Raw genomic sequence first — 16,525 nt, 5'->3', positions numbered from 1 at the left:
ATACTCAGGGGCCACAAAAAAGTAAAATGCTAGCACAGAAAAGATACTCTAAAGTTGTTGCTTTATGCGACATGTTAAGCAACAAACCAAAAGTTCGTTTTGGCTGCAATTATTATTGTTAACGAACATTTGGATGAAAGTTTTGGTGGTAAGTTTTGGTGCACTGACAGTGTCATGGTTTGTGTATTACACCCACTCGGAATAGTTGTGTAATACCTATATAGTTCAGAGCGATTTGTTGGTTAAGTAATGTACCATCAAGTTTATTGTGAAAATTGTTATTGGCGTTAGTTTGGCTCGCCTGGGTACATGACACCGATAGTCTTACTCGTAAAGATCAGAAAAATAAAAAAAATTGACTTAATTCAGTAAGGCAACAGGCTTGAGAGGTTTTATTTTCAAATATTTTTTGTAAAATACTTGCACCGACCTTTTTGGCCATTTTGCTTGTTTAGAAACATGTTTGTTCCTTAGTTTTTCTCCTGAATGCTTTTTGTCACTATTGTCACCCCTAAAGTAGTTCGCCTGATACGCATGAAGAAGCAGGTTTGAATTTCACTATTTTAACACATATGCTTTATAGTTAACTCCATTAAACGATTTATATTATATAGAGTTTAACATGTGGGCCGAAAATTTATTTTCGGGACATATCTTGTTTAATTTATTCTTGTTTTTACGCCTCAAAATATTTTTGGCCACGCCTTGATTTGTGTTGTTCTATCAAACCGACGATGCTCCCGATTGTAAATAAGCACCGTGCCTATATCCTGGTAATCATATAATTTTCTTGATTGTGGAGGTTCAGTGCCCTTTATGTCACTGGAAACACATCTTTTTTCGATAAACTGTGCAAACAATCCATTTATCGTTATCTGACTTGCTTTTTTAAGCATTTATATTCGAAAAAAACAGTGCTTTTTTAGCATCCATAACTAAAAACAATTAAAAGGACGCAAACCTAACGCCATATAGGCGGTTCGTTAAGATCAATGTATGTTTGTTAATCTTTTACTTGATCAATGTATGTGGAATGTTACAATCGCACTCTTTCTTGGTCATTTGTATTGCTTTTTTTATAAGAAGGGCAACACTTCGGACCTTCGGACTGGCTTCGGTGTATGGTTGCAGTTTGTATCTGACAATTTTATACGAAAAGTTAAATACACAAGGGGCGGGGATGGCTAAAGTAATGGATCATTTGCAACACCATACTCGCAAGTCCCTTAACCCTTTCATACAATTCCAACACCACGCCACACAATAATACAGTAGTATTTTACGTATTTTAGAATTTTCTTCAGTCGTTTCTGCACGAAGTAGCATTTTTTATGACTAAATGTTGGAATAGATTAAAAAATTGCTGGCTTTTTCACCTATTTTTAAGATATGACGAAAGTTTTGGATTTTTCAAAATTCAAATTTAGGAGTTTCGGTGTTTTCCTCATTTATGCATTTTTTTCTTATTTTTGCATCATTCCGAACTTTCTTCATCCGAAACTTTGGAGTCCTTTTATCATTTTGTTCCAGAAAAAATTAAACTTTTTAAATGTGAACCGTTTTAGGTATTTGTAATGATCCTAAGTTGCTAAAATAGCAATGTTTAAATTGGGAGTTTTGCCGGATCGGATTAAGAGTTTTATACGTGTGACATCATTCTTATTGACTGCTATTTGCGCGTATCAGTCGAGAGATACAAATTTATATTGGGCATCCGTATATTAACCTGTCTAAAATAGCTGTAAAAATGTAGGTAGTATGTTAAAATAATCCGAATCTTTTTTAGGGTGGGTTTAAAATTACAAGCTGGGCATTATTTCTAAACTAATGTGTTGACAACTTTTCTTGAATGCAAATATGACATGATATTTTAAAATACTTTCTATATACGTACAAAAGATGAGCGATTTATTTTGCTTTACAAACCTATTACTAAATTATAACCCGAACCTTTATTATAATAAGGGCTTGGAAGGCCTCAGGGTTAAAAAATCATCACTCGCAAAAATCTCCACTTCTTGGACGTCTTTATTTTGTGTTACAAAGAATAGTACTCGTATAAAAAGGGAAAAGATCCCGCGAACAACCACGAAAAAAAGAGGACATTTTCTTGTTACTCGACAACACAAACAGGTTTCAATACGTAACAAAGACGCACGGGGGGAGGGCGGCGGTGGGGGGTATGGATGAGTGACGTCACGCGTCAGTACACCTTCACGAAAGTGATGATTTCGATTTGGCGAGGAAATTATAGCACTACATCGGGGTGGAAAATGGTAGTTTTTTCGAACTTTCGGAGTTTCGCCTTCGATTTGCTATTTTATGAAAACAAGAAATGAAAAACGAATCGAAATCGCCCTAAAAATGGAAAACAAAGAGCAGCGTCCAAAAGGGGGTGATAATAATAATTTAACAACAAACGTGTGCTGAAGAAATGTTGCTTCGAAGCCTAAAGTAACGCAGCGCTCTCACAAAACTCGCGAGCAGGGTGTAGGGGTGGTGTGTGGATGAAAACGCACATCGAAAAACCGCGACTGAAAAAAACGAAATCGGCGAACCGGTGCAACAAATGACGTCAGGATTGGAATCGTTACGTCACGGTTCGCGTGACGTAACAAAACAGAAGAAGGCGACCGTTACTGCATTCGGGTCGTCGGTAAAACACATAGAGCGAGAAAAAGTGTAGCGATGCCCTGTTGACAAGCATCTCTTGTGTAGCAGGGCCTAGAAAGAATTGCACATTCCCAAGTGGAAGGGCGAAAGAAAAACTTGCCGCCGTCCGAATTGCAACAATCCACCGCTCGGTGCATAGCGCCCACTGGCGGCGCCCTTTTTGTCCCGTCGTTGTACCGTAGATCGCGCGCGCGTCGAACGGGGAGAGGGGCGTTTCTCGCGTCACACTGAATAATAAATAGCACGTCTATGACGTCACAGAGGAGGTGTGCTGTCGCTGGCGCAGGGGGAGAATGGACGAAGGTGGGAGGGACGGTTGGAGCTGTGTGGCGACTTGAGAAATATAAAGTGAGCTTCTGTGTGTCTGTGTGTGCTTTTGGCAGAGGTAGCGAGCAAGGGCTTAGCATCGTGGAACCATCGTGTGTGTGTGTAGCTCTGTAAGTCGGTGTGTCCCGCGAACAAACCTCACCCAACGGCAAGCGGCAGATTCTCCAAAAGGCCGCGACGCGCTAGCACGTGTGGCCGAGCATGTGCGACGACATATCGGTGGGGTTCATGGGGGCCTGGGGTGCGTGCAGGGGGTGCCCGTGGTGGGAATGCCCCATGCCGGCCGCGGCGGCCGCAGCGGCGTGGTGAGGCATCATCATAGCAGCGGCGGCGGCGGCTGCGTGGTGGTGATGGTGTGAGCCAGGCAGGATCATGGCCTGCGAGGGCGGATGACGTAACTGATGATGCAGGCCGGCGTAGTGCGGTGACGTCATGGTCGGGTGTGCGTTGAAGGAGTTGGTGGCCATGGACATGTGCTGGGCGGCCATCATGTCGGCGGCTCCCGGCATGCCTTGGAATCCTGGAATGATATAGGATTTTTAGGGATTTGAAATTTTACAATTTTTTTAATTTTACAATTTTTTTTTTAATTTTTTAGGATGGCATAAATGTGTTAGAATAAATATAATAATAATACTTGACCCACCCCAACTCAAACACTAACTCTCAAACTAACCAAAATAATGTTAGCAATTTCAACCTCTGGACGAAATTGTGGAAGGATTCTAGACCAGCGCCTTTTGAATTTTAGAAGTGTTCAAATTACGTCAGAGCTCGCAAATACCTAACTAAGCGATTTATTGTTTTCCAAAAAATTAAGAAAAATAATTTTAGGGGACGCAGCTGTGTAGTAATATAGAAGTCTGAGTATATTTTTCCCAAAATAAAAAGGACGTGTCAATTTTAAAGTACAGCTTTTTATTTTTCGAAGTAATATATTGTAATGTTTTATCTATTTATTTGTTTTGATTTTCATTTTTTTAACAATTTCTGTGTTTGGTGTTTTTTTTACCTGAAGGCCAGCCGGGCGGGCGCATTGGCATGTGGTGGGGTTGTCCGTCCATGATGAAGTTGCCCATGGCCTGGCCGTCGGGGCTGTAAGGTCCCATCGCGTTGCTTACGGCGCGGTTTGACTGGTCAATCATGGGCTGCACGATTCTTCGTCGGGCGTTAATGAACCTGCGTGAAACAAGTTGAATTTAGCTTTGCTTGATCGAGAAGGTAAGTTGAAGAGGCCTAATGTATTATTTACACAGCTTGACTCTTTTTCATGGTTTGCTCGTCTATCTGCTATACTTTTTCTCCATTTATCAATAGGCATTTCATTTTGCTTTTTTAAACCTTCGGCTATAGTTTTCTTACGGAATTTTTTTTTTATTGAGGTTGTTCTCAACTTTTTCAAACTATGTTTTGGAAAAACTTAAAAAGCCGTTTGCCTCTGTTCTTCACGCTTGTATGAGCTAAATGGCGCCAAAAAAACAATGCGAGCAAGTTTTTTTTTATCCTTAGGTTATTATTAATTCATGTAAGGACACAAAATGAGTGCGAAAAGGCGGAATTTAGCAGGGAAGCATTGAAATACAGCTGGGAATTCGGGATTACTTATACAGGACTTCAAAAGAGCCCTGTTCACTTGCAGAGAAAGTCATTAATTTTATTATTTTTAGTGGCGATAAGATGTTTTTGGACCGATTTGATCACACAGAGGAACATATTTGGCGAGCAAGTTAAGCGGTCGTGAAGCTGTATGGAGACTCCGCGCGGGGAAAACAAATGCTGGGTGCAGCGCGTATATCAAAGCGTGGGCGCCCGTGTGAAATCTGACACGAAGTCAATTTGTTTAACCCCGAGCGCGGCCCAGAATGCGACCCCACTGACGCGTTCGTGCGGAAAGCGAAATCACGGCGAGGCGCCAGCGCACCCCGGGGACCCAAGCGGGGGCCGAGGGGGTTGGGGGCCCCGCAAGGCGCCTCGTCGAGAGGCTAATGAAGCGTGTGTTTACAGACGCATAGTTGTTGTTAGCGCGAATTTATAAAGAGTGTTAGGCGCAGTGTTACAGACCTTATAGGCCCAGTCTCCTGTCCAGCTTTGACCGGTCAGCGACCTTATTTTGGGCTCGTGTGTCGCGCCCCTTTGCCCCTAGCAGCGTCAACACGGGTCGGAGCCGCATTCCGAACAATTACGCGAGGTCAGCGGGGTCGCTGCTGATTGGCTGAGCCGGCGGCGAAGCGCCCAGAGCAAACACGGCGCTGGGATTTGGGCGAGAAGCCGCATCGCCCTTCGGCTAAAGTAACAACTCGGCGTTGGCGTGCGAGCCGACGGACCGACGGCCCTTGAACAGATTAATTAGCCTCGCTAATTTTCGGCGAGCGCGGATCGATTCCCACGCGCGCACCCCCCCCCCCTACAAAGGGCCCCACTGGCAACCGTGCCGCATTGCTTCGGCGCTGAGCAGTAGAGCCCTCCAGTCTTGCCCTGGCGAGATAAGACGGCCCGATAAGGGCTGACGAAGCGCAGACCCCGCGCGCGGTGCCACCGCCTGACGCTCTGTTTGGCTTCGAGGATCAGCTAAAACGGCTCTGGAGTTCTTCAGTGAAAACAAACACCCGTGGCACAAGCGACTGGCACTACGGAGCTTTCGGTTCCCGTTTTGAACAACTGCCTTCGGACAAATGTTAAAGGGTTTGGGAAAAAGTGGAACAAAGCCTGAGAAGAGGATGTCTGGATTGTGCCATAATGTGTGTGAAACTGCAATGATGTGTAAAAAAACACTGGCATATGTGTGCGAATTGCAACGTTTGCGGCCATATTTCACTTTAAACTTTTTACAAATACCAAAAAATAAGGGAGGGGCAGATATTGTTCTCCAGCAATGTACATTGAACACACGGAGGTTTTGTAAAGTCGCGACACATTTAGCGTATAGATCTGGTGGGTGTAAATGTTACGTTGGCTCCAACCCAACACACTATAGTCTCACTGCGAAGTTCACTGGCTCTTTCGGAAGTGTCTGCCAGTGACGTAAAAATGCTTGTCTGGCGTTGCCAAGTTTCAAGCGCAATCTTGGAATTCGGCCGCGCGCCATAAACACACTTATATTCGGACAAGATTGGAAACGGGTCAGGGACTTTAATATCCGTTCGGCATCCCGAAAAAAAAAAACAGGCTGTTTACGTCTCAAAAGCTCGCTTTTCGCGAAGCAAGGAAATTTCTCGCTGAGAGATCGCGGCAAAGCACAATGGCCGTTTTTTTTCTTCCCCGGCGCGCCACATCATCGCGACAACAATGAGAACACGAAAGCGGCGAAGGGGTCACGACCCCACGACGGTTTCCAGCCCCATCTTTGAGCGATCGTCCGCCCGCGGGGAGAGAACTGACGGGAAAGCCGCGGTGCCCGGGCCCGAGCGTTACGCCTTATTTCGTCACAATGCCGGCGAGCGGTCACGCTACGGTGCGCGCGTAAATGCGCCAGCGGATAAAGTGGGCGTGACGTGTCTGTGATGTCACAATGGGAGCGAGGCTCGCTTTATTTTTCTCGGCCAGCGATGTTTAAGAGCGCGAAAGCAGAAAAAAAACACCATCGGCGGCCGAGATTACTTCATTGTTCCATCTTAGTGGAGACTCATTGGGGTTCGGATGCGGGTGATGGGGGTTTAGGGGGGTCGCGGTCCCACTCCGAGGAGGGGGGTAAATGATGCGTGGCGCGCGGGCCGCATTCCGCACTCGCGAAGTAAACAATGGCCGCTCGCGCTTTGCTTCGTCACAATGGGGCGAGCGCGCGCGGCAAGGGGGTGAGCAAACCAGGATCCGTGCCTGGGGCCCCTTATCGCCCCATAAACGTGTCGCTATGCCGCTGCGCCCCCGCGTTATCAAACCGCCATCGTTCAGCTGGGCGCGCTCGTCTCTAATAAGCAAGTGACGAAAGGATGCGATGGGATTAAATGAGCGGAGAACCAGGCACCTGCCGCTCTTATGTTCGATGAATGGCAAAAAAACGCTTTACGCTCTATTTGGGAAACAGAGAATCTGTCCGCTTTCGGCAAACTCATCGCGTCTGGGTTTTTTTTCGGAAACGTGTACTCTCTGATATGGAGCAACGAAACCCCTTCTGCCTACGCGTTCCGCGAAATGCCCCGTCATCCTGTGACGTGATCAGTAGGGCAGGTTTCGTGAACAAGAGCGCTCGCGGTTTTCGAGGTCTTTGCTCAGTGTTGTGTATACGCTTTGCATCGCGACGTTGCCTTGTTGAGAAACACCACGACGTTTGTTTATTTTACGTTCGTCCATGTGTGGCGTGAACTTACTGCGCTCTGCGGATGGGCAACTTAATTTAAATTAACAGGGTCAACTGTCGATTCAACAAGAATCAAAGAAACCAGTTGAAAAACGATTAAAGTGCGTTATTTTTACAAGCGAGTACGATCAGGTAGCAGTGGCCAAAAAAGGCAGTTTGGAACGCTCAATTAAGCAAAGTGCCTCGCCGAAATACCCAGGTAAGACATTTTCCAGCGCCGCTTTTCCTAATTGCCAGCATCAGCGGCGGTAAACAAGTATTGACCCGGGATTCCAGGCCATATTTGGAGGCGGTGCGAAGACCTCACATGTAGGGCGAAACACAGCGAACCCATTACCATAGTCGACCGTTGAAGCCGCTAATACTACACAGCAGCTGGTCTGTTATTGGAGCCCGACGTGTTTCGCCGAGAGTTGTTGCCGTAAATGGCGATGAACCCCATGGGTGAATCGTTGGGTGATATGTGGGTAGCGCGGGGTGGGGATTATCGTCTACGCGGAACCGGGCGACGACAGGCGTTCGGGGGTTCGATCGTGAACCCCCGGCGGCACGACCTTCACCCCCGGGGTAAGCCGATCGCTTTGGAGGGGCCGCGAGGGGGTCGCGGCGGGGTGAGGGGGGTCGGGTTTCGCGCCACTTGTGTTGTGAGCGGTGAGATAAGCGACGCGCTCCGCTGCCCGAACAAACTCTCTTTGGTCTGCCGTGCAACCCATTCTCAGTGCTCGCAATATGGCTCCCTTATTGTTTGGCTTCCAAAGAGCGGAATGACTCGCCCCTTGCCTCTCAATGGACCGCGCTTCTCTATAGGCCACTTCGAAAGGCGCCAGGGCCTGCCTTCAAGCCGCACTGTGATTTCTAACCTGTTTCGAAAGTACTGCCATGTTTGCGCAAGAATTTCGATACCAAAATGGCACTAAAACGTGGGTAATGAAAATGGAGCCGGGTTGGTTTACAAGAATCGTAAAATCCGTCCCGAGAGGCGGTCTACTTCTGTTCTTAGGGCGTGCCGATTACGCCGTCGCGCCGTGTCTCTGTCACGTATGCTGGCTCAAAAGTCGCCGCCGACTTCAAAAGGCGTCGAAAAGATGAGAGCAATAACTGCCGCTAAGCGTCGCTGGCGAGCAGGCGATGACAGACGAATCGATTTTGAAGAAAGTACGAGTTTATTTTCAACTTATCGTGGTGCGCTTCCCTTCTAATGAAGGTTCTTATTCTTAACCAATATTGCAACCAATATGAACCGGTGTTATATATAGAGTTAAAAATTCAACCTATCTGCACGGAAACCAAACTTTGACATATGGAAAGGTTTCGTGACACCAACAAGGTTAAAAACCAATTTCCCAACTCTTAGACGACAAACCGCGCAAACAAAGCATAACACCCAGGTCCTGGCACGTCAAGATTGGGGCTCGGGGGGATGCCACCCCTGTCCTGTTTGCACGAGCGGTCCAAATCGGGCGGCAAAGCGGATTAAAGCGGGCCGGGCTTGCGAAAACAAATGGCGCCCGCGGCGATATCGGGGCCGGATGATCGAAATAGCCGAGCCAGGCTGGTGCCAGTGGGCGCCGGTGGTCACTGCAGGTGGTCCAACAAGGCCGTAATACCCCCGAGTGCTGGGCTGGCACGCGCCCCGACACAAAGCAAGCCGTTAGTGAAAGGGTTTGAAATCGGAAGGACAAATATATGCAGGACAGTGCAGCTCGTCGGCCGTTTTAAATCTGTTTTTCGCCATGTGTGTTGCTGTCGTAGAGATTAATCGGAAAACCGCTGCGCCGTAATCTTTGGGGCGGGAGCTTCGACACGCAGAATTGGGTGGGGGGATGAGATTTACAGGTGCACATAATGCCTCGCTTAAAATCCTCAAAATAGGGCTTGGCAGCAACGTTTTTAGAATTAAGTTTTGGGCTCTAACGCGGTGCACCCATAACGTTTACAGGTTACTTAAATAAAAGTTGGTCCCTAAGGTTTGTTGAGGTGATGAACAGATAAGGCCCAACTGTGGGGTCATGTTCGGCTTGTAACCAAAATAGCCCTACCAAATCTAGTTTAAACTTCTAGGCACAGTTGGGAGATCGGCACTTGGCAAATCCGCTGCCATTTTCTCTGATCCCTTTCCTAGTTTCGAGAGCCTGAGCGTAATCGGGCGCTGAGCGTTGTTCGACCCAGGGCCCTCGTTGGGCCTCAATAACAATCGCGATGAGCGCGCCGATAACCGCTGCCGTGTTTGTTCAAGGGCGGCGCGCCGCGCGAGGCCACAATGGCACAGTTGCCTCCCAGAAATCGCCGATCGCGTTCCGACAACAATGGCCGGTGTACGACGGGGGTAGGTAAAGGGAGGGTAGCCTAGGCCGGACTGGGCAGAACGCACGGACCCTAGGCGCCGCGTAGCATCGAAAAATGCCAAGGTATTTAGCCGGGCAAATAGACGCGGGCCCTAGGAATGCGCGCCCGGGAGGGGGTGTATGTGTTGCGAAGGCGGCGCGAGGGACGCGTACACAATCCGAGTCCGGTGATTTTGATGGATCGGTAGGATCAGTGATCGACGCAAACACTCTTCCCTTCGATTTCGGTGGGCGAAAGGCCGCTGTGACTGTAATGCTAAGACGCGACAGGCGGCGCATATAGCTGTCGCCCGGCCCAAAACACACAAACGCGCGGATCTGAATGTGAATGACATCCCCGACCCTTATACACAGGTCTCTCGTATCGACGCGGCGCAGCGGGCGGTGTTGAATCGTGCAATTGCAGCGATAAAAAACGGCATATTGCGGAAACCAAGGCGAAAATCACGAGTTGCGATTGGCTGACGGAGATTTTTCGATCATTTTATGTTGTTGGCGATAATGCGACGGCAAAGGTTTGGCAACCGCTTAAAAACCGCCTTAAAACTCCCACCTCTATTTCAGCACTGACTCAAAGCTGGAATCTCTGCGCGATTTAATACAAACGGAATGCCCTATCAGGTCGCGTCCTGAAATAAAATCGAACCGCGTTTAAGGCAAGACAGGCGGGCCAGCGCTCCGAGTTCATTACCGCTTGACCGCCGCAAGGAACTCAGGCGCAATGGCCAAGTGATGGATGACCCGCAACACCTGGACGGTAACGCGGCGCCAGGTTAAAGGTGCTTCACACTTTCACGGCGCATTTGCGATCGGATCGCCACCGGTCGTTCGCTTGATATCGGAGCCCTCCAGTGCCTCGATTATAGAGCGAGCGAGCGCTTTACTTGGCCGGGCTAAAATGCGGCCGGAACCTTTTTAAAGCCCCGCTTAACGGCCGATGTTTACCGCAAAAAAGGCCGCTTTTTTGACTGATGCAACTGGAATAGCGACGTGGCAGTTTTCACGCAGTTTTTGCGATTTTCTCAAGCGGGAGTTCGTAATATGCGCTAACCACGGTAGAAAAGGGCCAACTAAACTGGCCTGCTGTTATCGTTGCTTAAAATCAGCGAGACCGCCCACGGTTTCACTGGACCTGGCTTGTTTACAGGCGAAACGCTCGCGGTCGCGAAACTTCAGAAGCGAGCATAGCTTCTAATAATAGCGCAGCGCGGCGCTGACGATACGATGACTAATCTTCGCGCGGCGTGAAGTTCAGACCCATTAAAGCGAGCCTCTGGCAAATCCAGCGAGGTTCAGCATCACACACGGACGCGTGACTTTAATTTTAAGCTTAAAGAAATCAAAAGAAATAAGAAAACGGCGACTTTCGCGACATCTCTTCCGGGTAAAATCACTTACATCTGACACGACTTTGCGTTAAGCCCCCACAGGTTTAGTAAAACGATCAGCGAACGTTTAAAGCTGCCTGGGAGTTCTACTTCACCACATTGCCACATCTATACTACCCAATACAAAATAAATGTTCTCATTGCAAAATAAATGCTGACTTTTTTTTCAACTATATAATAAGTTTAGTGCATATAGGTTGAAGGTAAAAGTGAGATCTAGTAGAATTAACAAAGCCGAAATATATTAGTAGGTAGAATTTTAAACCTTTGTTATTCATTTTCGATATCTTAGTTTACAAGAAAATCATCCAAAAAGCTTTTGTACTACAGAATGTTTCGAAATTACATTCTGATTCGGGTCAAACAGTTTGATTTATTCAAAAACGCAATTCCGTCAGGCAGAGATGGATTCGGCGGCGCCTTGGGCACTCCGGGAGGAACACACACGCCGCCGATAATCACCTCGCACCGGAAATTCGAAAATTCGACAACGAGCGGCGGTTGGTCCAGGGAAAGGCAAGAAGATAATGCGCGGGGAGGACCTGACGCGAGCGCGAAAATTGCGACATGATTTATTGTATTGGCTCAATTTCGGGGCGATTTGGCCGCCTATCGCGGGCCGGACATCTGCTGCTGCTAGCACTTTTACTGCCGCTGGTTGTTATGGCTGTTGCTGGCTATTGCTGTCCGTTGCTGGCTGTTTTGGGCTGCCGCTGGTTTTTGCTGGCTGTTTCGGCTGCCGCTGGTTGTTGCTGGCTGTTTCGGGCTGCCGCTGGTTGTTGCTGGCTGTTGCTGGCTGTTGCTGGCTGTTGCTGGCTGTTGCTGGCTGTTGCTGTCTGTTGCTGGCTGTTGCTGGCCGTTGCTGGCTGTTGCTGGCTGTTTTTTGGCTATTGCTGGTTGCTGCTGGCTGTTTCTGGTTGTTGCTGCTGGCTGTTTCTGGCTGCTGTTGGTTGCTGCTGGTTGTTTGGGACAGGTTTATGGCTGTTTCTGACTGTTGTTCTTTTTTGCGGTTTTACAACCCGGGAGTCTTTTTTGAGGGTTCAAGACGCGTTTTTATAGGGAGGAGAAAAAGCGGGACTATTCTTCGGGAGAAAGAATTTAAACGTGGGAAAATGATCGAAAGGGTTTTGTTTTAAACTAAAAAGTTCGCACCTCGGTGTCTGCGGAAGTTAAGCTCCTTAACAGACTTAAAGGTAACGCGCCTGCTCTTGTACTGTAGTTCAATTGATCTTCGACCAATCCTCATGTGGGGCTGATGACGAATCCCATTTTAAACCACATTAAAGCAAGCGAGCGAAATTATCGGGCCACGTTGAGCGCTCGCAATTTTGACGAAAAAATTCGGCGAGGAAGCAAGCAGGCGTCGTCATTTTTGGGACGCTGATCGGGCGTCGCCGCCAAACGCTGTCAAGGTTCCCAAGGCCGTTGTCGTGATGGAGTGTCTCGTGTCATGTAAGGCCGCCGTCTAATCGCATTAGCTCTCACGCGCCGAGCGGGGCATTTGATCAGACGCCGAACAAAAGGCCTAACTACGTCTGCACGGCGCTGAGGCTAAGGAAAAAGCAACGGTGGCCGGAGCTTTGGCGGCTAATTATAAACCACAAGGCTAAGCCGATTTAGCACTGGTTGCTGGGCATTTTTCTGTAAAAAAGGCTGGAATGAGCGCAAATCAAACCGAAGCAGTCCAATTGATACCACTACTGTAGCCGATGCCTCCTTCGAAGGTTTTTCCTCCAGTTGGATTGCTTTGGCTTAACCTACGCCCAGTCCCGGCCTGGCATTCTGTAAACAGACGCCGGTTCTGGAGCTGGAATCAACGCAGGTGGGAGCCCACATGAAACAACGCCCGCAATCGAAGAAAAGCGCCGGCGCTTGTTGTAAACAAGTTCTTAAGCGACGACGTTGAACTGAACTTTGATATTGCACGTCGGTGTCTCTGATCTGACAGGGCGACACCGCAGATTGGAAATTATTCTTGTACGTTGCCTCATGATGCAGCCGGTTGAAACAAGAACCAGTTTTTATGCCACTAAATCGGTAAATTTCTAGTTGTAACAGTTTCGGGCGCGGGAACTTTGATAAAAAAAAACAGTTTTTCTAAGTGCAAATTAGACCAATGTGAGAGCACAACGTTTTTTTGTTCGGTTTTAAAGCTGAAGTTTGCACTTATTTAACTATTTCGTCAGATTTTTAAGTTAAAAATATTATTTATTGCTTCTAAGCGAAACAGTGTTTTTGTCCGATTTCTATCCAAAATTTTTGCTAGTTGCAGTACCCGGGGCCTGCATTCCGCAGGGTTGAAACATTCGCCAAATTATCGTCGGAAATCGTCCGTACTCATATAGGCCGCGATTTTTCGCAACCGGCGTTTTAAGGATTTGGTCGCGATTTAGAGTCGCCTGTTCAAAATCATCGGCGAAATCGGCGACGATCGGCCGAACAGATCCGGCCTTGACAGACGAAGCGCAGTCTTGTGTCTTTAGCGCAGGGGCGCGAGGAATTACGGCTCTGCTTGTCTTACCGGGGGCCGTCATTATCGGATCAGCGCCCGGGCGGCGAACACAGGCCGCAGATCGCAAATTGCCGGGCGCGCAGTTACAAGGGTAAAGCGAGGTTCAAGTGCATTAGGAACAGGGCGCTTTAATGAACGGGGCGCTTCAATGGAGCCCGCGCGCCAAATTGTGTTTGTTTGTGCTCGAAGGCAGAAAGCCGATCGGCGGGGAAAGTAGCAAGGGACCTGCATACTTTCGCTGATTAAGACTGGTTCCTTTGTCTGGCGCCCGACCCCCGGGTTTCCTACGGCAGGTCGCCCCAAACGTGGGTGGCTTTTTCGGTCTTTCAGGGTTCCGCAGGTGCGACGGGCACCCCGGGGGTCCACAAGCGGGGTAAATCCGACCCTCTTCACCCCCAAAGGCCGCGGGCGAGATTCGACAAAAACAACAAGGGACCTGGGGCCGGCGCGAGCGCAAAACTTTCACTTGGGTCCGCTAAAGGGGGTTTGCGTCGACTATTGCTACAAGAGTCCATCTGTCATCAATCTCAAACCCGCACTATACGGTCTGAGACTCATTTTTCCTGACTTCACGATTTTTTCACGATTGTATTTTTTTTCCCGACTTCACGATTGTAAATTTTGTGTAGCAATAAATACTAATTAGGTACGTGATGAGATCGACTATAAAATGCGCTTCACACCTTTACCTTAACCTCAAGTTACATGGGAGCATAACGGCGTGAGATTGTAGTAAGATGTAGTGCGAATATCAAAACCCATACAGAAGTATAGGTAGCATTTTGAACGTTTTAAATATCTTTGTGAAACTAACTAAAATAATTATTCGAAACTTTCCAAATGCTACATACTGCTGTATGGGCTTTGATATTCTTACTACGTAAAATTACGTTGATATTTAACTGTGACGTTTTTGTTTTTCATTTCTTATAAACGACAAAGCGCTTCGCTTACCAGTTGTTGACTTGCAGTATCGTCAGGCCGGTTTGGTTCGCCAGCGACTTCTTCTGGTCTTCGGACGGGTAAGGATGCTGCAAAAAACAGAAAAGAAACAAATGTTTAGTCCAAATAAATGGTTTTTAACTTTTTTCTTGCTGCACCCCTTCTAAATCACCAACAACTCTCGCACCCCCATCTAGAATTGAATAAATAACGAAACCATTCTAATTTAATTTTCATGCAAGTAACCAATAACATAGCAACACAATAATAAAACGTGAGTTAGTTTTACATCTAACTGAGCAAAGAAATAAATTACAGTAAAGCATTTTCTGTGTCTGATTCAGCATTCCCACACTCCCTAGGAAAAGTTCTCGCACCCCTTGGGGTTACGGGCACCCTGGTTAATAAATGTGGTCAAAACCGCGAACGTCACAGATTATGACACGAGCGCTTAAACAGGGCGTGGGGGCTCCGGCGGCACCGAAACGACCTAAAACCAAGGGTCGGAGAATATTGCGGGCTGGTCGGCTGACAAATCGATTCCATAGGCTTTAATTTGATTCGGCGGTAAATGCGCCCCCCTCCCCCTAACACAAAAACCAGGCTTAATGGTCGGCTCAGCGAAAAAGCGATGCGGCCTTATTTCGTTTGGTTGGTTGAAAGCGAGATCTCGGCATTGGACATGCGGATTTAACGGTTCCGCCTGATACGGGCTTATGCGCGGATAATGATGTCGCTGCTTCTGTTGCCTCTGCTGTATACCGCTGCTTTTGCTGTGTAGCGAAGATGGCGGCCACGGGAGACGGATTAGCAAATGCACGCTCTCGTGTTTTGCTGCATTTTCGTTTGTTCACGTTTCACCAAATAAAAAAAATTAATCGATATCAACGTTAACAAAGGGCATCCTATATTTTTTCGGGTCTGGTTCACTGTGTTTAAGCATTCGTTTAAACCTAAAGGAACAAGCCAAGGCGGGATACCTGATAACTCTACAGATTAAGTCACACTCCTGACAAGGGATGAACAACACTTTCAAAATACCCCGGTTTTTACAAAAAAAAGCTTACTGAAATTGACCGTTTACAAAGCTTACTGAAATTGACCTTACGAACGTCCAAGTTATCTCTTCAAAAAGCAACCAACAGCTTTTATAAATCGTGCTGCTCTCTGGAAATGTAGACTTCTCACAAATAAGGGAAAGGGGAGAAGGCTATTTTATTATCCATGCGAACCAGCCGAATATGGCCTTTGCGGGAGGATCACGAGAAAACCATGTGTTTTACGGCAACAGAATCAGGCGCTCCAACGCAGTTTCACACGGGTTGCAAGTTTCGCAGGGGCACGGGTTAACGCGATTTGCGCATGTCAGCCTGTCTGCTCAACTCTCGAAATACTTGCGGGAAAAGCGCGCATATGTTTGTGTTTTTTAGCGTTTCTGAATAAACAGCGCGAAACAAAGGAGGGGGTCTTAAAGTCGCTCGGTTGTTGTTTTTAGGCGGTGTCGGCGCGAACGGGCCGCGCTGTTTTCGTTACACGCGCGCACCAAGCCAAACATGGCGTCGAAAAATGGCAGTTTATTTTCGCGGCTTAGCCGGGTTCCTTATTGGGCACTAGGCGAGACTTGACGCTGTGTGAGGCGCAAGTTAAGATATATCCACCAGCGGAGCAGCTGGACTGTTTTGGACGCCCAGGCAGGGCGACTAGACTGGCTTATCCAGGCTTAGGCTCGTGCTTTGAAATGTATCGGCTCGCCGAGCGCACTTTATTCGTTGCAAACGGCAAGTGATACCGTTGGAGTTTGGATACCGCTTTAAACGCCAGTCATCCATACGCGAATGCCACACAGGAGGAATTTGTTTTCGCCTAGCGCTAGCGTATAATGATTATAAACGACAACCAAGCGGTCCTACAATTTCCTGGCTGGATTTCTTATCAAATGCAGCATGTTTTAGTTTTCATTCGACTAGCAGTTTTCAAAGACGGCTGAAAAAGCTACCTGTGCAAAATTCGCAAGGCTAAACGGCCGGTCCCCGAAGAATACAGA

At 47.7% G+C, this 16,525-nt stretch overlaps 1 protein-coding gene across 2 annotated transcripts in view; it reads right to left on the bottom strand.

Annotated features, from left to right (window-relative positions):
• Nucleotides 1-3,108: 3,108 nt before the first annotated feature.
• Nucleotides 3,109-16,525, bottom strand: part of LOC146166720 (homeobox protein Meis1-like) — a 46,738-nt gene continuing 33,321 nt past the window's right edge. The window contains exons 9-11 of one of the 2 annotated variants that reach the window (XM_083386286.1): nucleotides 14,494-14,570; nucleotides 4,013-4,179; nucleotides 3,109-3,520 (exon numbers count right to left, since the gene is read on the bottom strand). In XM_083386286.1, coding sequence (XP_083242412.1) covers nucleotides 3,183-3,520; nucleotides 4,013-4,179; nucleotides 14,494-14,570 — 582 coding nt within the window. In that variant the 3' untranslated portion in view covers nucleotides 3,109-3,182. The remainder of the gene's footprint in view (nucleotides 3,521-4,012; nucleotides 4,180-14,493; nucleotides 14,571-16,525) is intronic. The other variant, XM_083386294.1, reaches the window with a different exon arrangement.

The sequence above is a fragment of the Ascidiella aspersa genome, chromosome 1 (genome assembly GCF_963924565.1).
Source record: "Ascidiella aspersa chromosome 1, kaAscAspe10.2, whole genome shotgun sequence".
Lineage (NCBI taxonomy): Eukaryota > Metazoa > Chordata > Ascidiacea > Phlebobranchia > Ascidiidae > Ascidiella > Ascidiella aspersa.
Note: the sequence above shows the minus strand (reverse complement) of the source record. Positions and strands in the feature narration are given on the sequence as shown.